Source organism: Oryzias latipes, chromosome 3 (genome assembly GCF_053564925.1).
Source record: "Oryzias latipes strain Hd-rR chromosome 3, Olatipes_Hd-rR_3.1".
Classification (NCBI taxonomy): domain Eukaryota; kingdom Metazoa; phylum Chordata; class Actinopteri; order Beloniformes; family Adrianichthyidae; genus Oryzias; species Oryzias latipes.
Genome location: NC_136239.1, coordinates 35,329,226 through 35,353,778, shown reverse-complemented (window position 1 = coordinate 35,353,778; position 24,553 = coordinate 35,329,226). Strand labels below are relative to the sequence as shown.

The following is a 24,553-nucleotide window of genomic DNA, read 5'->3' as shown; positions in this document are numbered from 1 at the left end:
AAAACTAAGACCAAGCCGACCAGATATCACTGAAATGTTCGTAAAACCAAGTAGAATCCTGTGAAAGTGTCTCGTGGAGAATCTGAAGAAACTTTGTTTAGTTAGAGCCACAAATATGTTCAGTTGAAAGTAATGTAGAGCTGAGCTGTTTGTCCAGATGCTCTGAAGGATCTTAGCACACAAAAAACTTTCCACAACCACCTCTCTGGTCTATCTGCTCTCTACAGTTCCTTCTAAAAAGATTTCCAGAATGAAACTTACACCAAATCTATTCCAGACTTTTGTTTTGAACAAAGTCAAAGTCTTGTTATTCTTAGAGAGGAAAGAGTTGTACTTGTTACACTTTTGAATACTTAACTTAAAAAATGCAACTTTTAATATAAAAAAAATGCACCTTTAATAATTTTTTAAACCTGCAGAAAAATTTAGTTTGTAGGATCAGATTTAAAATATTTTCATGAAAAACTTTAACCATTGTCAAACTATAAACTAAAATGTAGATGTAGTCGATTTGCATTAATCATTAAAAAACTAGCAGTACTTATGTTTAGAAAAAAACAATCTTTAAACATCATTCACCTTTCAAACAGAATCATGATTAAAAGGTAAAATGTGTTTTTCAAGGCAATAAGTAAATAAAGGTAAATAAAATGCACTAGAATTGTGGTCTGCAACCTTCAACACCCGGCAATTCATGTTGATTTCTTACCCAGAAGGAGCCACAAATTCTAACTTGCCCTTTGGAAAAAAATTAAGACATTGATTTGTATTAATGTTATTACTAATATGATGAACCAATATTTTTGGAATGAATAATATATATATATATATATATATATATATATATATATATATATATATATATATATATATATATATATATATATATATATATATATATATATATATATATATATATATATATATATATATATGAGATCACATCTGTTTTTTTCTAAATATGAAGTAGTTTATAACTCTTGACAGAGGGTCACATGATTTCCTTTCAAAATAAAAGACACTCTGTACCATGTAGGATCATCTCAATGCAGCAAATTTACAAGTAGGTAGTGTAATATAAGCAGAAATTCAAAATGTACAATTTGTTTTACCTTTGTTGGTGCAGCTGAACCAAAAATTTGTAAATCACACCTAAATTAACCTTTACTGGATTTTTCAGACCAAAAGGCGCAAAAAATCCTTGAATTTTTCAACACTTGGAAATCTGCCATATAATCCGGCACGCAACTCACAGCACTCCAAAATCTGTCAACATTTTGGCAAACTATGAAGCCCTACTGCTTAATGGATTAATGGGGCATTATGGGTACTGTAGTAAGGAGGAGACATGCGTTCTTACTGTATGCCTCAACTGTTTGTCAATGAGTTAGGTAAAGTACGACTTATGTGACTGCTTTGCTTTGCTTGAAAGGCCTTGTAGTCCCAAAAGAAAATATTAGTTTACATTTTTTTTAAACCAGAGACCACAATGAAGGGGTAAAAGAGCCACATGGGGTAAAAGAGCCACAGGTTGCAGACCCCCTGACTTACCAAGTTGAAATGTGCATGTTCCAGGATGCAGTACATAATGGATGGATTAAATTATGCGTCACTCAGGACCAACATGTCTTGTTTTTGGGCAGCTTCCTAAAGATTTAAGTGACTTTTTCCTCTCAAAGTGGAGGATCATTCTGAGTCAGACTCCCAAGTGTCGTATCATATATGGGTTAACTTTCAAGATCTGCTTCACCATGTCTTTATTTAATAAAACACGCATCTTTTATTTAACAAGTGCACATTCAGCGATGACAGAGGAGCAACATGAACACTGTTCTCTGAGTCAGTGTGTCTGTACGAGTTAAACGTCAGAGAGCGAGGATGAAGCGTTCAACCTTCATCCTGTACGCAGGCTTCAGGTATCGCTGCAGTTCGCTTTTCTTCAGCCACAGGAAAGGTCCTGCTGGAGCTTTGGGTTGGCCGTCGTCTGCCACAATGGCTTTGAAGAAGAACACTTTACACCCGGTCGAGCTCTCCGTCCTGACGGCCTTGGGGAGCTTGTACTTGTACACGCCGCAGGGGGCGTTGCCAAGGAAAGTCGCCTTGAAACCTGCTGCTGCAGATAAGAGAACAGGCCCAGTCAGCTCATCGGCATCCATCTCTATTTTTGAGGATACTTCTGGGTTACCGGGGATAGTCCACCCTAATTAAAGCGTCCCATCCTCCAACATGCTCCGTCTTTCATTCTGTGCTGTGACAACAGCACATTTTTAATCTCATCTCGTGTCATGTAAATCCCTGTGGTCTCGGCTGGCTCAACATAAGAGTAGAGCTCCAACACCACCTTGTTAGCAATTCGGCTCCCTCTGAGTCCTGCGATATTAAAAATGGATCAGCTCGGCCTCTGCAAGACACTTTAAATAAAACCCTGCAACCTGTGCTGCATGTTAATGTCAAGTGAAAACTCTTAATAGGAAGTGATTGATGGAACTGGAGCATTATTAGTTCATTGTAAAAATGGTTTCACAGTTTGTCATTGGTGTGTTATTTCAACACTTTGAGGCTGAGACGCTTCATTCGCCAGTTTCCTGCTTCATATCTGCACTGAGTCACAGGAAACAGTTGCAGCTTTAGCTTCGGTCGTGCCAAACAATTTTTTCTTTTTTTGTGTCAGTAAAACGGAGCCCCGCATACATACGAACGGGTGACTACAGCCCCACTCCTAAAGCCCCGCGTATGTAAATGAGAAGCAGCTTGGTGGTTAAAATGAGTATTAATGCCTCCTGTTGTGGATGAACGCGCTTTAAGCGCCATGCTGCAGTTGAAGATCCCATCAAACTTTAATGATCCTCGCATTAAAACTGGGTCAATGTAACAAACAAATACAGTGAGGACGCAGCAAATGAGGCCTGAAGCCAATTAAACGGCCTGATACTAAGGATGGGAACTTAAATCCTGGACTAACACACACTTCTCCACTGCAGTGCTTGATAACCTGCACCTACTCAATATTTTTCTCAAACTTGTTGATGTGTTGTTAAAAAAAAAGACAATGAGCAGCATTAAAAATGGTGGTTTTTTTTACATGCATGTTCTTGTGGCATTTTTCTGTGGGCCGAGGACATACAGGAAGAGAATTGAGCTTAAAAATGGCATTTTTGAGTATTTATTTAATGAAATCCTTGTGAATCAGGAACAAACGTTTGAAACAAATATCATATTTGTGACACACATAATACCTTTGGCTCCCTGCTCCTCTCCATTCTGATGCTTCCACTTGTAGACAAATAAATCCTTAAATGTTTTTTGTTTTCCTCATCTGAGCTGGTCTCTAGCTCAACACTGTATGGCTGGATAGCTCCAATGTTGCTCGCCCTTTTTGTTGCATTAGTAATGTTAAGTCGGGGGGGGGGGGGGGGGACTGTAAGCTAGTGGGAGAGCTTGTAAACAGAGAGATCTCATCAACAGGGAGGGGAAGCGGCCAACGGCCCACCCACAGCTCAGAGGTGAATTTATGATGACATACTGGCGCTCGGCAGAAACGATGTCCAAGAAATCAACAGGTTTTTTGAATATAATCATAATAATAATAATAATAATAATAATAATATATGGCTAAAAACGGCATCATAATAATTAAAAGACCACTGGGAACGCTTTAACGATAGATCAAGATGATCGCAGTGGACCCTCCTCCTTTCTTTCCTCATTCTACAAACCAGCTTCTTCTGGAGATCCACGTTTGCAGTGTTGAGCTTTGAAGAAACATCTCACTCACTTTGCTATCTACTGGCAGGAACACACCTCTGAGCTGCATTTTCTGTTCAGCAACTATCCACAGACAAGCAGAGAAAGTGATTGAAGTGTAAACCGTCCAGGAGAAAAACTAATTCTTTATCAGCTGAAGCTTCGAGTACTCTGGGGGACTTTTCTTTCCTAAACATCCTTTTTATGTCAGAGAAAAGTGCTTAAAAGAAAAGCTGTGAGATGCTGCAGCTCCATCGTGTTACTGTGATTATCCGCTGAAACGCCTGTGCCACAAGCGTTGGGTGTTAAAAAAAAAAAAAAAATCAGAGTTTAAGCTGTGCATGAAAACGTGTCTTTTTTTTCCCCCCAATACGCAATCACTGACCTCTGAGGTGCAGCTTTTTATAGTTTTTCTTATTTCAGGAATTTCACATATTTTACTTGATAATAAATGTTCGATTGAGAATTTGAAATAATAAGAAATAAACTTACAACATGACAGCCTGTCTTGAATTTCTAAAATCAGTATTTTAAATAGCAAGTGTCAAATTAATTTTATGTTTATCCTGTTTTTTCACAACCTAAATATGCTAACAAAGCAAAATCTTAGAGCTAAAATGAAAGGCTGCATTTTTTTATGTCATAATCAATGTTGATCATAATTATATTTCCTTTGAAAATCTATAATTGTACTTATTGATGCCCATCGTTCAGTTTCTTACAGACAAAAACACTTAAAACTGTTCATGTTTTTGAAAAAAAAAGTCATGGAAAGAACTATTTATATCCTCATCTAGGATTTGTCAGCAAATAAAGACAGCTGTAGCTTCAAAATGTGACTTTGAGCTAACAACATGGAAATGAGTAGAAAATGATGTGCAATTCAATCCCAACACCGACAGGAATAAAACAAATCAAGAAAATATAGAGTTTTGGAATCATTGCTGCAGAAACTATTATCTGACTTCTTTGAACTCAAAAATATATAAAAACTAAGTTTCCTTTCAAGTAAAAAAAAGTATATTATAGAAAAAATGTGTGATAATTTATGATTTAAAACTGTAAAAGTGATTATAAACCTAAATAAAAATTTTAAACTTCAATGAATTTAACATAATAATAGGTATTTTATGGAATACATTTATAAATGTTAAAAAATAAAATATATAATATTAAAAAATAAAATGTATGGTTTATTTTGGTTGAACATCATTTTTCCTTAGATTTAAGGAAACGATGGGGCAGCCATTTGGCAGATGGTGCCACTTTATCAATCTTTTAAAGACAAAGTTTTTGTTTTTCTATTGTTTAATCATTATTTGTAAATAAAATGTTTTGGGGTTTTTTCCAACCTTGACTGCACATAAAACACCGGTTTTCACAAAATCTCTAGGACAAAATGGAAATGCTAATCCAGAGTTGAGCGGCTGGGCGTCAGCCTGATGAGCTCCTGTTACCTGGCAGGGAGGCGAGCGCTCTCTCAGCAGTCTGCCGCAGTGTTTCTCCCTCCTGCCACTGAGCCTGAGGCAGCAGCCACAGCTTCTCGCCGCCCACACGCTGCTCCGCCAAGAGAACCAGAGAGTCGGCCAGGCAGCGCTTCGCCGAGGTCAAGTCCTTATCTACTTCGGCTAAACAAGGCGGGGGGAGTGGGGGGGAGAGACAGCGGGGACAACCGTCAATGGTGTCGGAGGGCTTAAACATTTACACTAACTTTGAAAATGTCACAGTGAGGAAAATGCTAATTGAGAGTTCTGAGGCAGACAGATTTCCTAAATGTCAAAAAAAAAAGAGAAAGAAAGGAAAGGTCTCTCCTTCCTGGCAGTTTAATTCAGACAGTTTGACGACTCCTCGTTCTATGGCCATTTTTTGTGACACGTTTGCACTTTTTTGCTGAAAAACCTCAACCTGCTTCACTCAGTTTATCTTTGAGCTCTCTTCCACTCACGTTGGACCCTCGGTGCTGGCTGGAAACTCTTCAGCTTCTGCTCCCATGTATCCTCTAAGTCTTGACCTAGCATGATTTCCTGGTCGCCGTGGGCGCCCTCTTCATCAGAGTCATAGTCGTCCGTCTGCTTCCGACGGATTCGGTCCGCGTCATCCAGCAGCCGGAGCTCATGGTCCGACAGGAGGCTCTTCTCCAGCTCCATCTGGGAAAGACAAAAATTCCGTCTCTGCTTTTGGACTACAGTTTCATGCACAAACCCCCCTACCCCACACACTAAAAAAAAGAGAAACCACACATTTCAATGTTATATCAATATCATTTTGATCTGAAATGGTTCATTTCAAGCAATCAAAGCAAGAATAACAATACAATCAGCAGTTTTATATCCATAAAAAGACGTATCAGACTTAGTATTAGTTAACATTAAATCAAAGATTGCTTGAAAGGAAGTGGAAGGAAGTGAATTTATATAATCCCACCCCTGTTCCACCATAACCATTATCATTAAATGATTTATCATCATCCGGATCATAACTTTTATCAGACAGAACTCGGAGTCCTTTAGTGTCAATAAACCCCACGACAAAGAGGAATTACCTAATAATTATGTAAAAATAGACATAGCTCTTTTTTAGAAAACAACATAGCAAATGCAGATCAGTTATTTATAATATATGCAGATTATTTTCATTAGAAAAATCATGACTACAAGAAACCCATCCACAGAAACAAAGAGAAAGTGTCAGCAGCTACCTTCATTCTCTGTCTCTTAAACCCTCAAATCAAGTCAGAAATCTAGGGGTAATCATGGACTCTGACCTGAACTTTAACAGCCATATCAAGTCAGTAACATCAGCTGCATTTTATCATCTGAAAAACATTGCCAAAATCAAAAACCTAGTGTCAAAGCCAAACCTGGAGATACTTATTCATGCATTTGTCTCCAGTAGGTTAGACTACTGTAACGGCCTGCTCACCGGCCTCTCCAAACGAGCTGTAAAACAGCTTCAGTACATCCAGAATGCTGCTGCTCGAGTCCTGACCAGAACCAGGAAGTATGATCACATTAGTCCTGTGCTCAGGTCTCTGCACTGGCTCCCTGTACCTCAAAGAATAGACTTCAAAGCAGCTCTGCTTGTGTACAAGTCTCTCCATGGCCGAGCACCAAAGTACATCTCTGACATGTCAGTGCCATATGAACCATCTCGTACTCTGAGGACCTCAGGGGCCGGCCTCCTGTTGATTCCCAGAGTCAGAACTAAGCAAGGGGAATCAGCGTTTCAATATTCTGCAGCTAAAATCTGGAACAGCCTCCCTGAAGTCGTAAGACAGGCCTCTTCTGTGTTCATGTTCAAATCTAGACTTAAAACATTTCTGTTTAGCCGTGTATATGACTGAAAGGTCCTATCTGCACCTTTCTTTCCTTTCCTTCCTTTATTTTTAAATACATTTTCAAATTTTTTTCTTTTCTTTTAAAGTAAATTTTACGTTGATTATTTCTAAGATGTATTTTGATTTTAATGCATTTTTCTGTTTTGTTAAGCACCTTTAATGTTAAAAATTAGACATAACACTGTCGACCACAACAGATTTTGTTTTTTATCTTTACGTTATAATCCAGATTGTAGTTTTACAAATATTTACAAGACTACAGGTTGGCTAGCAATATAGGCCTGGGGCAAGATGGTTGTTGGTTCAAATCCTGAGTCTATGTGAAATGAACCCCGGTGGGACGTCTGTACTGCAGTGTTGCTCAGATCTCGTAGCCTCGTTTTGTACTCTTACATACCCTTCCTTCCTCTTTTATGACACGACTTTCAATGACAAGAATATCTTCCATATCAACTATTGAACATGTCTTTAAGGATCTTTCAGGGATTTTGGAACTAGAAAGAGTCCTCCCCAAACTGTTGCAGGCATTGAATTGCCTGAAATCTCTTACTGTACTCAAGCAATTCGAGTTTCTTAAGGCGACTGATGGTTTTATTTTTACAGTAAATCAAGGCTTTTTATACTTTTATAAGATACTTGTTAATTCTATTAACATGAATTAACACATTTTGCTTATATTAACCCACTTATTGAATCCTAAGGAACACATGGAGCTGCAAACCAGTTGAAACCAGTCAATGGGGGCTTCAATACCTTAGTTCAGTAGTTTATTTTTTTACTGAATAACAAAGATATAAAAGATATTTGTGGTAGGAACAGGGGGAGAGTAATGCTAGCCACTAAAAGCGTATATATTGTAAAGATTCAAATTCCAATTCAACTTTATTTATATAGCGCTTTTCATTCTACATAGCATCTCAAAGTGCTTCCCAGAGAAAGAATAAAAAAAATAGGATAAAAAATATAATAGTTAAAATAATAAACATAGTAAAAGTAATATGGTCACTACGGTCGGCAAGCAGTAAACAGGAAAGGTTCATAAAAATAATTTAAAATAAAAAACAAAGAACTCACGGGCTGAGGAGTAGGTCAAAAAAATAAAATCTAAATGTAGACATTTTCTCAGTAAAGTTCTATGTGACTATCATCTGACGTCATCCCCATGACTCCCGCCGGCGTGTAATCCCAACAATGTTCCAACCCAGGCAGGACAGCAATGGAGAATCTGGAGAAAATTGAAGTTCCTGAAGAAAACAGTACTTTTAATGGCACCTGGGGAGATTTGTTTGCCTTCGACAGCTTTACCACTAATATGTAATGAGGAATTAGCAAACAACAACGTCGAGGAATTAGCAAACAACAACGTCTCAAATGTGGGGAGACATCCCAGCATGAACACGCAGCTTTTCCCCCAAAACATCCTGATAAAGATGAGAAAAAAAGTTGTTTATTGACAAAAATCTATCGAAGAAGCGGATTAACTGCAGGTGAATTACGACATATTTGCCAGTTGTGTGGACTCTCGGGAAATAGTTCTCATTGAAACACGTTAAATGAGAGGATACAAAAAAATAATGAACATCTCTTCACCACCTTTAAAAACCGAGTGAACTGATGCCATTCACTGGAAACACCGGGTTTGCTGTGGCTCCCTGTGTTTTAATTTCTGTGGGAAACTGATCCAAATGTCTTTTTGAGTGGTAAATGTTGCCGACCCCTGGCCTAGTGCAATCTCAATCAAGTAAAACAAAATAATTCTAACTGCATTAATATCACTGACAGCTGACTTGAGACATTTAGCATGGTGGACATTTCAAGCAGAGCCTCTTGCTTGAGAGGAGCCCGATCTTTAGGAAAAAGATTTTTTGGTGCTATTTCTACAAAACCAACTGCCGACCTCGGGGACGGTCCTGGACCACCTCACCTGTAGTAACATCTGTTTGAAGCGCTCCTCGACCGGACTGAAGTCTGCAGAAACCACCGGGAGCCTCTGCAAGCACACCGCTGCCATCAGAGTCCACGAAGAACTCCCGGATTCCGCTGCAATTTTAGACTGAGGCGTCGCCCGACAAACTGAAGCGACGGAAAAATGTCGACACGCTGCGTTACCGGCGGCTGTTCGACCAAAAACAGACAAAACGTGAGATAGGGACTTAGTCGCCATCCTTCCACAGGGCGCAGCCATTTTCTTTTGCTGCGTTCAGGGTACGTACAAAAAAAAGATTTTCTTTAGATAACATGTCGACATTGAAATATTCTTACGATAAATTGCTCAATTAAAGCACTATAAAGGATACGTAATACAAAAATATATTGAATTTAAATGTATAAATATTTGTTTTTAAGATAAATACAATTCAACTGAGACAACTTCTACTACTTTGAATGAACTATTTCCGACACTTGAAGGGGATTGTGAAGATACTTACCCACAATTCTTTGTTATAGAATGTTCCATCTTGATAAATTAGGGGTCAGCGCTACTATTTTTTAGTTTAAAAGCAGTCAAAAAATTGTATTTAACACATATATTTACTTTAGTATTTTAAATTAAATAAAAAAACATTTCAAATCAGCAAATTCAACAAAAAATGATGAAGTAAAAAGTGATGTTCAGGTCAACCACCCCGTCTTTTTTCAACATGGTAGCGCTCTAGAATGGAGCACCCTCAATGTCACGTTTGTTGTTAGCATTTTAAAACAGTTTTAAGTCTTTGTTTAAACGTTTTGAAAATGTATAAATTAGGCTGTGTACTTGGTAATTCCGTGAGGACGGTGTGCCGGCAGCTGGCTGTTTCCGTAAATGCTCACACGACCTCAATGTAAGTGTTTTAAGGATTAGCATGGTTTAGCTTATATAGCTGGCTGCTAGAGAGAATTTCATCCGATGGGAGAGTTTCTCTCTTTGTGATCATTGTTTTATTATTTTATTGCATTTATTAATAAAACTATAATTATCAGTTGCAATATAATGGATATTGCAAAACCTATTCAGTATGACGTAAATCCAGCTTTTATGCAAGCTATATTTATTCCATTGCTGCAAACAACAATAGAACATTGCCTAATTAAAACACTTTTTTTTTAAATGCCTAATTTTGTTGGTTCTCAGAAATGGAAGCACAGATCTACAGCGAACCATACACAGCAGTGCTGTAAGACTTCAAGAAGCAGAAGCCCCTAAAGAAAATTCAGGAAAAGACTTCAGGTTGGAGAAAATGCATCACGCATCCTATTTGATCTCTAACACAAAAGCTAGAAATTAGCACAAAAAATAAGGAAATGTGTGTTTGGTTAATTGTTAACTTTGTTTTTCCAATGCTGCTTGGCAATATTTTATAAATCATTGGAAAGTTTGCTTTAGTTCTCTTGCAAATATGGCCACATTCATAAGCAAATCACAACAAATGCGTCTTCTTTATAAACGTGGTTCCATGTTTAAACAGGCTAGAATAAACTGTGAAAACAATAGCTTGGCTGTGCTGTCTTCAAATGTAATATAATTTTGAGATGACAATACATGCTCAGTGAATTAAGTTTAAACCATTAGTGTAATAAAAATTAAAGGCAGTTTCTAACTATTCTTCACATTACATTTATTGCCAGGACATAGAAATAGGAAGTTATTCAACAACCAAAAAACTTCCTTGCAGTTTGTGCTGTTTGTAAGTTGAGATTTTCAATATTAATGTGAAAAAAGATCACAATATATTAATTTTAGTTTGAATATCTCAGCCTCTTGCCTCCACTACCTGGTGAAGACAGTGCTCTGAAATGGGGTGGAAAGAAGTTTGAGGAGTTGCCAATTGTTCATATTAAAGCCACCTACAACAAGTAAGTATGAAGCAGGAAATTGAACTGGATGCTTCAGCTGAATTGTGAGCGCCGTGTCAATTGAAATGTCCTGCTCCAGCACACACATCCAGCTAACAGACAGCGAGGGACAGTCTCTGGTGAGGACGTCCTGCGGCACGGAGGGCTTCAAGAACATTAAGAAGTCGACGCCCATCGCTGCACAGACCGCAGGGATCTCTGCTGCTGCTGTGAGTTCTTTACTGCGATACTCGTCATGCTTTTATTGCTCAGGACCTGCAGAGACGGTGGGTGTTTCTCAGAGGGGAAAACACGTCTGAACTTCATGTCTGCAAACATTTCTGCAGTGGAGAAAGAAGTTTAGGAAAAGTTGGAAAATTTAAGAATGATGGCAGCATAAACCCTCAAACGTTGTTGGTAAAAAGATCTCGGATATTTGTCTTTAAAATACTAATTGTTGTTTATTTCTTCCAACAGAAAGCAACAGGGAAAGGCGTTACGTTTGTTCGTGTTGTGGTCAAAGGTATCGGTCCTGGACGTCAGGTGAGCACTCACTATAGCTAAACTTTGACTTATTTTTATTATTTTTTTAAATAATTCTGATATTAGATCCTTTATGCTGTTATTATTTAAACAATTTAACACATATCTTCAGTTTTATCACCGAATCAAATTTGTGATTTACAAATTTTTTATGATACAAAATATTTGAATTCTCCTTTTTACCACAGATAAACTGATGGAATCAAAGCTTTTCACAATCAGTTTTGACTTCATTTGTCATTTTTTGTTTTATTAAACTTTATGTATTATATTTTAAAACTGGACAACATTTCCCACTATTTCTTCTCCTTCACGTTGACTAAGCCGTTTTCGAGTACTTTGAGAGGATGCAGAGACGGGAAAGTAAAAACCATCTTTGAACTGCGGTCAGTCGCTGATTCCCGTCTTCAGTTCCTGGCAAGGACTTGGTTTATTCCAATATATATTATATATATATAAAGCGAAGGCTTTTTGTGGCCAGTTTGCACATTTCAAGGAGTTAATTAATTTATTGTTTTATTTCCTTTAATTCTGAAACTGTAAGATGATGGAGCATTTGCCAACATGCACGATCCTTCTTTTTTCTTGGCTGCTGTTGAAAATTCAAATAAACTAGTTTTTGGGTTCTTCGGGGTTAAAACATTTAAAGGGAACCTTTTAGATCGTTTCATAACGAGAGACGACCACATTCGGACGTGTTCATTCAGCGGTGAGGTTAAATTAGGGGGAATTTCATTTAAAAAAGCTGCTAAACTTTAAGGTTCAACGCTTCTTGTTGAATTCAAAACCGATCTTTCTGGGTAAATGATTAAAACATTCGTCTTATGACTTATGTCATGCATCCCCTCTATTAGCGGTTAGTCCTTGTCTTTGCTACAAATAAGGTTTTGGTGTCTGGGTGTCCTTAATTGTCCACACTTGTGGAGCCCCCGTCATGCAGAAGTGTTCCCTCATAGATCACAGAGTGGGCGTTTAGCACCACTAAACCTGTCACTGCGTGAAGAAGCGGCGCTCTAATTATTTTCAGATGTTTGTTTATGAGGTCAATTAAAGGAGCCGCACACATTTCCACCTTTTTTTTCTGCTGTGCAGTCGGCGATCAAAGGTCTGGCGATGGGGGGGCTGGAGGTGGTATCCATCACCGACAACACCCCCGTGCCACACAATGGATGCCGCCCAAGGAAAGCCAGGAGGATGTGAGGCTTGATGCCGTACAACAGGAGTCGTTTTTGTGCTAATAAAGTGTAATGTTGTGCAGCTGTTTCGGCTCCGAGTGCACCTCATGTACCGTGGATGCGCCTGCAGATGGCGTTCCTAATGAACAAAGCACAGGTGTCCCCGTCCCGCGCCGCCGCTGACACGTGAATAAACTTCTAGCACCCCCGGCTGCAGTCTTGATTGATGTGTGAACGGAAAGCGGCTGCTCGTGAAGAGCACAGGGCTTCACACAGATGGTAGTCATGGCGACCGACTCCTGGTACACGCACGAGCAATTAAGACACCAGATCCGTAAGATTTTCTACATTCCACATCTGAATCACATTCGTTCAATTATTTTATTTTTTTCAACAATTAGTCCTTTATGGGGACAAAGAGGAAAGGCTGGTTGTTCTGAAAACAATAAGTTATGGCTTCCTTTTGGTCTAATAATACTTCAGGTAAGAAAATGTTTTATTGTTTTTGTGAAAATAACCCAGCAGATCTTATAAATTATGATCAGATCGATTGCTGTTTTGGTTAAATGTGGCATTTTCAGTTTGCAACTATAGAAAAACTGTTCTTTCTCTTCCTTTTATACAATTTCACTCTATAATCTTAATTTAGATGTGATCCACTCTTGCAACATCACACTTTTGTAACTAAATTGTTCTGTCTTTAATGTTCCCCTTCACCATCGAACACTGGAAAATAACAAATCATGATCCCCTTTTATAGAAAGTGTATATATATATATTTAATCAATTTAAATAGTTTTAACATCTTAAAACTCTTTGCCCACATTTTTAAAGCACTTAAAGCTTTTTTTTATCAAATGGTGTCTTAAAAAGTCAAATCTGTTTCTTCAATATTCATTTCCGAATAAGAACTTTGCTGAATCTTTGCTCAGAAACTGATGTCCTGCACACCCGACCGTACAAAAATACATCGTTTATTTTGAAATTGCAGCAAAACCCTGAACACAAACATCTAAAATGAATTACTGGAGACAGCACACCACTTTCCCCTCATCCATGCTTCATCAGCAGCACATTCAACAAAACATCCAAAACTGAACTTCAGCCTGAAAGTGCATCGAGGTTTCAGGACGATCGTAAAACATAAATAACAGATTGAAGCAACGTTTGAGCAAAAACATCACGCAGCAGCTCAAAGCGGATCATGAGGACATTAAACCGGAGAAAGAATTTGTTTCGAGTGTCATAAATGGCAAATACATCATAGGTTTGGTAATCATTGGGCTTCTCAGATTATTGAGCCCTTTCCTCCGTTTGGAAAGAATTCCTTTCCTTTTTTTTTTGTCAGGTGCTGTAAAGCTGACAAAAGTGCAAAAAGTTTAGTGTCTGAAGTCTCTCGTTCTGTACAGCAGCAGATGGACCGTGTGTGGGTTTGCACATTGCCGCTGACGTTTCCCTCAGACTGTGCAGAGTATTTGGAAAAACACCTGGAGAGACTGTAGGTGTAAATCAGTTCTTCACACTTCAGCCAGTCTGCAACGGCTAATGTAAATCCTGCCTGGATAAAGGCACTTGAGCGTGACAGGATGGAGTTTGAGCGTCAAACAGGACGGGGAGAATTTAGGGGAGACGGGAACACGGCCTTAAGCGTTTGTGCTTCCTAAATACAAGCAGTCTGACAGCAAGACTTGGAAAGGAACCAGCAGACAAAGAGCGTTGAAGCCTTGATGAGGAGGAGCAGGGAGAAAGGAGGAAAGCTTCTGCCCGTCTGCCTCACTTCTGCTCCTCTGCCTGGAGGTTGGTGAGCTCCATGTCTTCTTTGCGGCGTTTTTGTTGAGCAAACAGGGAGCTGAATGGATAGAGCTTGGCTTTGGCGGGATAGCGCTGACCAGCGATGTCCAACTCGTAGTCACCGCGGTTGATGAAGTCGGGAGTGATGGGTTTGGGGAGCCCCTCTTCGTCTGGAGGAGGAGACACGAAGCCCAGGCAGACGTGGCGTTCCAGAGTGTAGCTGTAGGCGCTGCTGGTGGTCGTTCCGGCCAGCTGACCGTTGCGGTAGATGGGCTCTCCCCACCATGGCCATAAGTCCAGTTCGGTGTCGTGGTCCTCCAGAACCAGCATGACAAACCGACGGAACACTCCCTCCTGGCGTTGCTGCAACAAGGCCTCCCGTCCAAGAAAGTTAGTGTCCTGGGAAGGAAACAGAGAAGAAATATTCTAGGAAAGGAACAAAAAGAAAAGAAAAAAAACTACAAACATGGAAGCCTAGAGGAAACAGATGCAACCATTGACCAATTCTGAGGACTAGACCGAGCGAACCTGATGTCATCCATAAAAAAATATTAGCTTACAAAATAAGGTTGTTTATTTTGCAGTATGGATGCCATCATGTTGGAGCCAGTTAGTGAGCAATGATTGGTCCACGTTTCCGAATCAATGTTTCCGTAGCAACCGCTCTCATCAATCAGGAGTGAATTTGACTGACCACTTGAAAGCGGGCTACAGAAAATCTGTCAATCAAATGTTTTGAACGTTTGATGTGGGGGCCAGCAGGCTCCACCTACTTTTATTGAAACATCTGATGGGTCAGTTTATGATGAAGAACTTGCAATAAAGCCAAAAATATCGCAAAAACAAATTTGGATGTAACAAGAACATGTTGCTGAAGGTATCAGAGCAGGAATGGTTATTCTGACCAATAGAATGACTGACAAACAGCTGTTTATTCCTCAATAGAAGTCTATGGGATTATAACTTTTTGGAGCCAGCGGGTACTTCCTGTTTGAAACGCCATGGGGAGGAGTCACTCAGTCCAGTTTATAAGGTCAATTGTTGAAACAAAAATGTCTTTATTAACTTAAAGCTCATCTAACAATCATCTGTGAGACAAGTCAACAATACTGCAACCTGACATATGAGAACGCCTGATGATCCCCTGTTTTCATAATAAGACTGATGGTTTCTTTACAAATGCTGATTGACAGAAGCACATTAGATTGCAGGTGCAGCCTGGTTATTCCTTTCCTCCAAACTTCTGCAAAAACCATTTATGAAGCTTTGTGTTGTTCAGCTCTTTGGTCCATTTACAGCAGAGAAGTTGAGCTAAAGGTTAGATATGTCTTTAATGAGAAAATGAGTAAGCAAGGGAGAAAATGCAGTTCTGGGCTCCTCCACTGACCTTGTCAAACTTGACCCTGAACTCCCGTCCACACTCGAGCGGGGTGGTGAAGGCGTCCAGGTCCTGACCCCAGAAAGCGAAGAATTTCTCGATGCGTAGGCTCCGCAGTGCGTAATATCCTGCATTGCGGATGCCGTACTTCTGACCCACCGACATCACCTCGTTGTACACATGCAGGGCGTACTGTAGGGGGGCAGAAAAATACACCAGTGTTTCTCAAGACGGAAGAAATGCTGAAACGTTCGGAAGAAGGGAACTGGTTTGATTCCCTTTTCCACGTTGCTTGTGTTGGGAAAGAGGGTATAGTGCAATACAATTAACAAAATTCAATTATCTTTTAAAGGCCCACTCTGATCATCTTTTGATCCATTTTCAAAGCATTCCCAGTGATCTTTTAATTATGATTATGCTGTTTTTAGCCCAAATTTTAAAAAAAAAGTATTTATTTAGGATAGTTTCTGTCGAGCGACAGGGGTCATTAGAAATTTGCCTCTGACCTACTATTCTTCTGCTTTCTCAAAGCAAATATTGCATCATGGGTTCTCTATCTTGGCATAAAACCTCGCTGTTGCTCACAAATGCTTTCCACCTCAGTCAAGCTTTCGCTACTCTTTCCTATATCTTCTTTGTGTGACTCATTGACTTTGTTCCTCGCCTCTTTTCATAAACTCATAACATTAAAAGTTCCTTCAAGTATGAGCTAATGTTTGTCTAATAGGGTCAAGCCTTTCTGTGTTTTGTCTACTAAATAGCTTTCATGTGTAAGCAGGATGCACCTCTATGGGGATGTAGAGCATGAAGCCTGGCTCTCCGGTGTGAGTCATACTCATCACTCTGATTCCGTTGGCGTAACCCACGCTCATCTCCTGCAAACAGACAAAGTCAGTGACTGCTTTGAAAAACACCACAAGAGGACAGATGTAGAATCATCATCTAAAGCCATTCATCACTTCAGCGTCAACGCATCTCTCTTACCTTACAGAACATGGAGGGAAAGTGGTCAGGCGTCATGGAAACATACGACAGCTCAGCCAGAACGTCCATTGCCCGAGGTCCAATCAGGTTTAGAGCTTTGTTGGAAGGACAGAAGACAGATAATGAGGAATCAACAAAAGGACCTCCAAAATAAAAGTCCCTGCTGGCCCCCATCATAATGAGACATCCTCAAATCAGAGTTATTCTGTGCCTGGAGTTGGAATTTAGGTCAAGCACCATCTGCCCTTTAAAACTTTATATAATTATACTGTTCAAATGAAAAATTACATTTTGGACTTGTAATTAACCTCCCATGCTTCCCTGGAGTCTGATTAAAAATTCTCAAACTAGGTTATTACTCAAACAGGGGGTAGGAGGATGGGTGGATCATTAAATTCTGTCTTTGTCCCACTAGATGGAGACATCATCGCAGGCTTAGCGGAATGACTGCATGCTCACCTGTGTACTTCCAGCTGACATTCTCCAGGTGGAGGTGCGGATCGTTGGGCATATGTTTCTTTATCCACGACCAGCAGTGAACCTGCTGGTCTGTTGGAGAGATGATGAAGAAGCTGGAGAACAGGCAACATTATGAATTTCTTTTTTTTTTTTTTTTGGTCGAGATATGTTAAGAGAAAAAGTTAAGCGATTTAATATTCTGACCAGTTTTTGCTGAGGCGGACCACACTGCAGTCATTCTCATAGCCTCCTCTCTCATTTAGCATTCCAGTGTGGACGATGTGTCCCACAGGAACATCTGGGTCATTGGCACACAGATGCTGCAGCAGCTCCAGCGCCTGGTCCCCTGTTGACTAAAAACAACAGGACAGATTAGAAGCTTTAACACTAAAGATAGACGTATAAAAATGAGAAATGTAGAGGCTAGATTTTCCGTTCTACTTGGTGTAAAACTGTGTCGACTGTGGGGCATCGTGACTCACTGTCAGTTCAAACTTTGTGAAGGACGACATGTCAATGACACAGACCGCCTCCTTGCAGCATTTGACTTCTGCTCCAACAATGTCGAACCAGTCAGGCTTGTAGAAAGTCTTACTCTGATCCAAAGACAGTAGATCTACAACAACAAACCAACTGAGATGTTTATTTCATGTAAGGAAACTTCTTCTAAAGGTATTTGTTTTCATGTCACATCAGTACTAAGAAAATAATCCCTTTAAATGTCGTCTTTGGACCAGAGCATCCCGAGAAATGTCTGTAGCTGCTGTTTACGACTTATTGTACTTAGAAAATCCAAAGGACGGCTGTACCTTTTCCAGGAGGAATAAAGTATTTGGGTCGTTCAAAGCCATGTTTCTCCATCCAGCGGGCGCCCTGTGTGTCTAGACGGTCATACAGAGGACTGGTCCTCAGCTGACGACCAGTTTGAAAGTCCCAGCGGGGAACTTTCAGCTCGTACAGAAGGGCTGTGAGTGGAAACAAATATGGAGAAGAATTGTCAGACGAGAGAAAAGTAAACTATCACCTGCACACTTTTCTTAAGGCGATTCACTGCTCAGCTGCAGCCAAACAGACAGACGACTTGTGTTTTGGGCTAAAAATAGTAAAAGATGCTAGTACTTACGCATGACTTCCATCACTCTGTGCCGGAGGAAGGTTCGGCTGCTTTGCAGGTTGCCGAATCGTTTGATGTCCAGCAGCCAGACGTTGGCAGTGGGGTAACCGTAGGTCATCCACTCTGCCAGGTACCTGGAGATCAAACACCCAACAAAGATCATCCAAGAGGCTGTCTCCATTACAGCGCTCATGACTTTAATATCAAGCTGCTGCTAACAAATGACTTGGATCCATCTTCTTATCCATGTAATCAGATGGATGCCAAAATGAAGTCTAGCCTCCAAATCTGCTCAACAAACAGAGAAAGGCGGTCATACTCGTTATACTCCAAACTTACTTGCCAGCTCCTCCAGCGAAGGTCAGACCTGACGAGTTCATTCCTGCCAGCACATAGTAGCCGGACACCCCCGGGGTCTCGCCCATCAGGCAGCGCATGTCAGGAGTGAAGGACTCGGGACAGTTGACAAGCTGATGGATCTCAGCTGAATCAAGACTGGGCATTCTCCTGAGCAGAGCGCTGAGAATTGGTTCTGGAGGTAAAGGAGAAAAACGTGTCTGCCATACATTCTCTAACAAGACACGCCAATACACATTTACCGTTGCTTGAAGAGAAAGTCATTATAAAATAAATAAAACCAATAAATGACATGTATAGTCAATCAATATTTCGGAAACATTAAAATAACTATGAAAAAAAGACAGAGCAGTAAAAACTTAAATGTGGAGCAACCCGAATCTCTACAGTTTATAAATGAAAAATGTGTAATAAGCTGCTGCAGTTTCAGTTTAGCTGGTAATGAATTATCCTTTCATGCATTTCTACTTGCAGGTTCTCAGATTACTACCATAAGGTCATGGTCAAATGACAGCTCTCTGTTTATATTTAAATGTGGGCCTGAGCTTCAAAGAGTTAAAAAAAGATTTTAAATAGCTTGAAACGGAAAAGCAGCAAGAAGAACCTTTCAATTTCTCTTTATTATTACAAGTCAGAGAAGCAATCAGGATCATTTTATGTCACAACCTAAACAAAAAAAAAAAACAAACAAACACAAAAATCCCTGAGATTCTAAGCAACAACTTGTACTAAAGTTAACTGTGTTTACCAAAGTGGTCCCAGTCCTCTTGCATGTTCTGGATCTCCAGCTGGTTGCGGCCCTCTGTGAAGATAGGTTTGGGGTTCTTCTCAAGGCCTCCAGAGAGAATCCCCCCCTGCCATGGCCTTGCATATATTCTGCCATCCATGTCAATCACCACTAAAAAGGATATACAGCGCCCAATAAAACTTCAAAGTTTTTCAGTATAGATGAGATGAGATGAGATAGAGATAGAGATAGAGATAGAGATAGAGATAGAGATAGAGATAGAGATAGAGATAGAGATAGAGATAGAGATAGAGATAGAGATAGATAGATAGATAGATAGATAGATAGATTTTAGCTAAACTAAATGTATGTGTTAAAGTGTGATACCTGGCATGTCAGGGGAAACTGGCTCCTGGAGAGGCTTGGTGAGAAGGTAGAAATGTTCACAGCCATGGAGAGGAACCGACACCTTCACCTCACTGGCCTGACCTAACTCATAAGCCCACTGGAGCCCAAAACAGAAGCAAATATCAGCTGATGCACGTCCAACATACTCCTTTATGGAAATTAGATGCTTAAATACAAGATACAGGCTTTCAATCTCTGAGATAGGAGAGGGTAAAAACTGCACAAAAACTAGGAAATGAAGACAATTTAAAAATAGCCCACCTGACCGGCACAGTTGACAAAATAGTCACATTCAATGGAGCCGCGGTCAGTCTCTACCGCCTTCACATGGCCTTTTTCCACCACAACCTGCTGAACTGTCGTTTGCTCCAAGATTTGAACTCCTGAACAGATAAAAGAAGGATGGAGTAAGAAGAATAATGAAAAAGATCTGTATTGAGCATGTCAATGCTGCTCATTAATGCCACTGAAGTATTACCGTGTCCAGCCGCAGCCACAGCCAGAGCATGATTAACGTCTGGAGAGGAAACCACAGCATCAGACGGGAGGTGGAGCGCTCCCACCAGATCATGAATGTTAACAAGAGGCTGGAGTTTGGCCGCTTCTTTAGGTTTGATGATGCTGCAGTTGATCCCTAAAACCCTGAGGATGAGATAAAAACCCAAAATATAGTAGGAGCAAAGCAAATACCAAATCAATCCAGTTCTTACTTTAGTCTTGACGCTAGGCGCTTAAGTGAGATCAAACGGTCTTGATTTTGTGCTAAACACAGAGAACCCGTTTTCACATAACCTGCAAAACAAAAAATTCAGTTTGTGTTACATGAAACTACTAAGCCTCCAAATCAATGCTTAAATACCCACTTCAATCATATTTTAAACTATTTTTAATGTGGTCTGGGTGGTCTTAATTATGATTATGCTGTTTTAAGCCCAAATAAAAAAAATTAAAAAACTTTGTTTTCTAGGACATAGTTTCTGCAGAACGGCAGTACTTCATTAGAAATTTTGAGCCAGATGCCACCTCGAACGAGGAAAACAAAGACACTTGTGGATCTGTTTGTCTACACGTGGATGCATCAGAATGGAGTGGAGCAGGAAGCTTGATGCCCGCCCAGCGTATTTTCAACATAAAAAATTACGCTCTTTTTCAGACTGCTCCTGATTCACAACAATTTGAAAAAAGTAATACTCAGAAATACAGTTTTGAGATTACATTTCTTTATTAATGTCCACCATCATCAGAAAAAATGTTAAAAACACCAAAAACACAATTCTCATTGGAGTGGGTATTTAAAAACGTTCCAGCCTCTATGCAATATGAATTATGGTCAAAAGCACTGAGATACACTTTTTTTATATTTCTGTTTAGACAGAAAAAGTTAAAGCAAATAGAGCAGCAACATAGTTCAAGTCTATTCCTGGTTATAGACTTATAAGTCAACACACTGAACTAGCTATGAGAAAATCAAAAGAATCTGAGAGTCTGACCTGTTTTAACCCCTGTTTCCTTCTCCAGGCGTTGGTAAAGACTGGCGGAGTAACTGGCCATCTGACACTCTATGGAAATAGGCTTAGCCATGCTGACAATGCCGGCACACAGTCGGGTTGTTCCGGCACCGAGTCTGAATGGGATTAGAGCAGAAAAATAAAGCAATAAGTAAGGGTTAATGATTGACAAAGTGTGCATTATCAAAAATTAACGCACGCCGCGGAAGCCTGAACCGTCCAACGCAAAGCGGAGTGCGTTAATTCTGATAATGCACACTTCGAAGGCCATTAACTCGCTTTAACCATGGTCACTTACAAAATAAATAAATATTCATCAGTTTTTAGTACTTTTTTCTTGTTATTTTTAAAGTTTGAATCGTTTTTTTCGCAAACAGCGAACTATTTGTCATGTGGTGCGGCACGTTATAACTGTTACTGTGACAACACGCTGCTTAGCCAGCTCAGCCTGCACGGACCTCGACTGCAGCGGCAAAGGAAAGCAATATATATGCTGATCGTCACGATGGATTAAACAAAGCATTAGATCAGAAATAAAGTTCACCTCTTACTGCTTGTTTTTGCAAAAAGGAGGAAGCAAAGGTTTGTCTTAAAGATGCCAGCACAGTGATAGAGAACATTTATGTAATGTGAATGAAGCATCTTTTTTAGATGTGTATTATCACTGCATTATCACTTTTTAATGCCCACCCAGCAGCCAATCAGAATCAAGAATTCACCGGGCCATGGTATAAGTCATAATAATGTCCTTGCAGACCGACATTTATCTCCAGAAGGAGATGTTACATCCACAGGAGTGTTATGACAACTATATTGGTGCAGTATATGCAATGTTACAGGGAGTTAAATGACAAATTTATCTCACCTGCCCTGCTCAAGAAGCACAACATCTGTCCATCCCAGTTTGGCCAGGTGATAGGCCACTGATGTTCCAACGATTCCGCCTCCACAGATCACCACCCGGGCTCGGCTGGGCACAGGAGGCTGCTGGGAGCTTCCGTTGACAGCCAGACATTGGGGAGAGGTCCAGAGGCCACGCTCAGGCACCCTGAATCCAGGCTGTGGGAGCAGCCTCGGGAGCAAGACTGGGGACAGAGCCCTGCTGGAGCTCCGAACACAGCTACACATAGCTGTGCTTTCTGCAAACCACACATCGACAACAAAACGTTGCAGATTATAGCAAACAACATGCATTAACGTCAAGATTATAACAAACACCTAAAGGTCAATCGTGCCTCGTATACGGTATACGTAGGTGTTGCTAAATACTACAAACGAGTCGCTGTAGTACTAGAGAAAGTAATGGGAGGTCCTTCAAGGTTAACGTGCTTCCCCAATTTTCCACAGTCAAAATATTATTGCTGTTGTTTAGCACCATAAAACTGCAACATTTACAAGCCCTTCAGTTGTCGCGATAACTCTTACCCGCGATATATGCTGACAGATAAAGTATCTTAGCTTATCGACCTTTCTTTGTGGCATAACAGAGTCCTGACATTTTAAAAGCTTGACGCCAGAACAGTAAAGTTAGCGCTAAAAAGGTTGATGTTGTGTAGCTACACAGTGTCACAGTCTTGCTAGTCTGACATGAAAGCTAGCTAATCCCAGTGGCTTTGCTAGGAGAAAAAAACAACTGCGTCACAATTTCTGACGTTAAACCTATTGTTAAAATTGTATTTTAACTTACCAACTAAATCGATAGGCGGTCGATGGATTTAAACGCTCAACCAACAGCCGGTGACAGTGATGTGAGTTAAAAGTACTGGAAATGTTAACCTGTTTTGATAACTAATTGCTGCTTCCGGTGTGAACCTTCAAAACAAAAGCCTGTTTCTATGTTATGTTTTATTGTTTTAACAGCATATGTTTCTTTCATTTTCTGTAAGACACTAATTGGAAAACATAAACTGGGTGCTAAAAAAAACTCAATTTTTAAATTACTTTGCATGAACTGGAAATCCTTAAAAAAAAGCATATCTGTGAAAAAATGTATGATATGTTAACAGAATTGGTATGAATTAAAATACTTGAGGTAAAACATATTTAATTGGGCTACATTACAGTTTGTAATCAGTTTACAAGATTTGTTTTCTTTTTCTTTAATTTTATTGTACTTTTTTTCCTTTTAATTATTTACCAGTTTGAATTAAAGTAATTCAAGATCAAATTCTACCCAATATAACCTTAAAAAGACCCCTGGCATTACTACATGTGTGATTATTTTGTTATAACATTGATCATTATCATTAATTGTTTTTTATTCATTAACTAAAAGTTTCACTATATGTTAAACCATTTTTTGTCACATTCAATAATTAAAAAAAAAAGAAAGAAACTGGGAATTATGGTCACAGCTGGGTTTTTTGCTTTTGTTAACTGCTTTTTTTCACAAACACTTTTCTGCTTTTTATCAGTGCTAACCTCTCATCTCCTAATGCCAGAAGTTGATTTGAAAAACAAACAATTCCATATGATATAAGGTGCGTTCACACCGGTTGCAATTCGCGCGTCAAGAGCATCGAGTTTCGTCAGTGTAGAAATGCGATCTGATGTCCTGCGGCACAATTTGGGCGCCAGGCGCAGGGGTAGACAAATAAATCCAATATGGCTGCTCGATGTGATGATTTCGTCCTAAACTTCCATCCATTTTCTTAACCCACTAGGGTTGCCGGAGGCTGTCCCAGTTACTGGGCGAAGGCCAGGTCGAGCTCTCTACGACAGCACCCGCGGTCCGGCCGGACCCTGGGCAGCAGTGTTCGGTAGCTCCAGTTCCATGGACTCGTTAACAGGCTGGCGACCTGATCCGCCTTGGCCAAACGGTAACTGAGACAGCCTCCGGCAACTCAGCAGAGAGCGAGCAGAGGAAGAGGATAAAACCGCGCTACTCAGGGTCCAACTGCCGGACCCCGAACAGCAGGGCTCGCTATGCCGGCCCACGGGCGCTTGGCTGCCCAGCAGACGGAAAGTGGGTGCCATCATAGTGGCCGTGATCACTTCAACTCCATGGGCTTATGATGTTTATCTTAATTTCATTGAGAGAATAATAAACAGATGTTAAACACGTTGTACTCCGCCAATTGTACCTGGAAGATTGCCACCTATGGATTCAGCGTGTATCCTGAGATGATTAAATTAAGGTTCATCATGTACATATTTTATAGTTTGAGAAAAGATTAGTTATTTTGATTTTAGGATGTGTACTCTCTTGCTTTAAG

The 24,553-nt window shown here is 40.0% G+C and overlaps 3 protein-coding genes across 4 annotated transcripts; 1 reads left to right on the top strand and 2 right to left on the bottom strand.

Moving 5' to 3' along the window:
- Positions 1–1,740: 1,740 nt before the first annotated feature.
- On the bottom strand, positions 1,741–9,296 carry mrpl46 (mitochondrial ribosomal protein L46). Its single transcript, XM_004067458.5, has 4 exons — positions 9,006–9,296; positions 5,690–5,891; positions 5,202–5,372; positions 1,741–2,113 (listed from the first exon to the last, which is right to left on the bottom strand). The coding sequence occupies exons 1-4, from the start codon at positions 9,264–9,266 to the stop codon at positions 1,866–1,868; spliced, it is 882 nt and encodes a 293-aa protein (XP_004067506.1). The 5' UTR covers positions 9,267–9,296; the 3' UTR covers positions 1,741–1,865.
- A 411-nt stretch (positions 9,297–9,707) lies between these two features.
- On the top strand, positions 9,708–12,824 carry mrps11 (mitochondrial ribosomal protein S11). Its single transcript, XM_004067459.4, has 6 exons — positions 9,708–9,903; positions 10,194–10,289; positions 10,817–10,915; positions 10,995–11,124; positions 11,372–11,437; positions 12,530–12,824. The coding sequence occupies exons 1-6, from the start codon at positions 9,815–9,817 to the stop codon at positions 12,635–12,637; spliced, it is 588 nt and encodes a 195-aa protein (XP_004067507.1). The 5' UTR covers positions 9,708–9,814; the 3' UTR covers positions 12,638–12,824.
- Positions 12,825–13,570: 746 nt separating this feature from the next.
- On the bottom strand, positions 13,571–23,169 carry pdpr (pyruvate dehydrogenase phosphatase regulatory subunit). 2 transcript variants are annotated; one of them, XM_004067511.5, is made up of 18 exons: positions 23,026–23,169; positions 22,204–22,477; positions 21,321–21,454; positions 20,541–20,622; positions 20,309–20,472; positions 20,092–20,213; positions 19,810–19,927; positions 19,444–19,593; positions 18,678–18,870; positions 18,348–18,472; positions 18,034–18,189; positions 17,707–17,840; positions 17,429–17,577; positions 17,225–17,337; positions 16,766–16,860; positions 16,567–16,656; positions 15,791–15,973; positions 13,571–14,802 (listed from the first exon to the last, which is right to left on the bottom strand). In XM_004067511.5, exons 2-18 carry the CDS (start codon positions 22,464–22,466, stop codon positions 14,386–14,388), a joined length of 2,688 nt encoding a protein of 895 aa, XP_004067559.1. In that variant the 5' UTR covers positions 22,467–22,477; positions 23,026–23,169; the 3' UTR covers positions 13,571–14,385. The 2 variants fall into 2 exon arrangements, with proteins under 2 accessions (XP_004067559.1, XP_011492176.1); XM_011493874.4 differs by lacking the exon at positions 23,026–23,169 and adding an exon at positions 22,764–22,947.
- Positions 23,170–24,553: the final 1,384 nt, after the last annotated feature.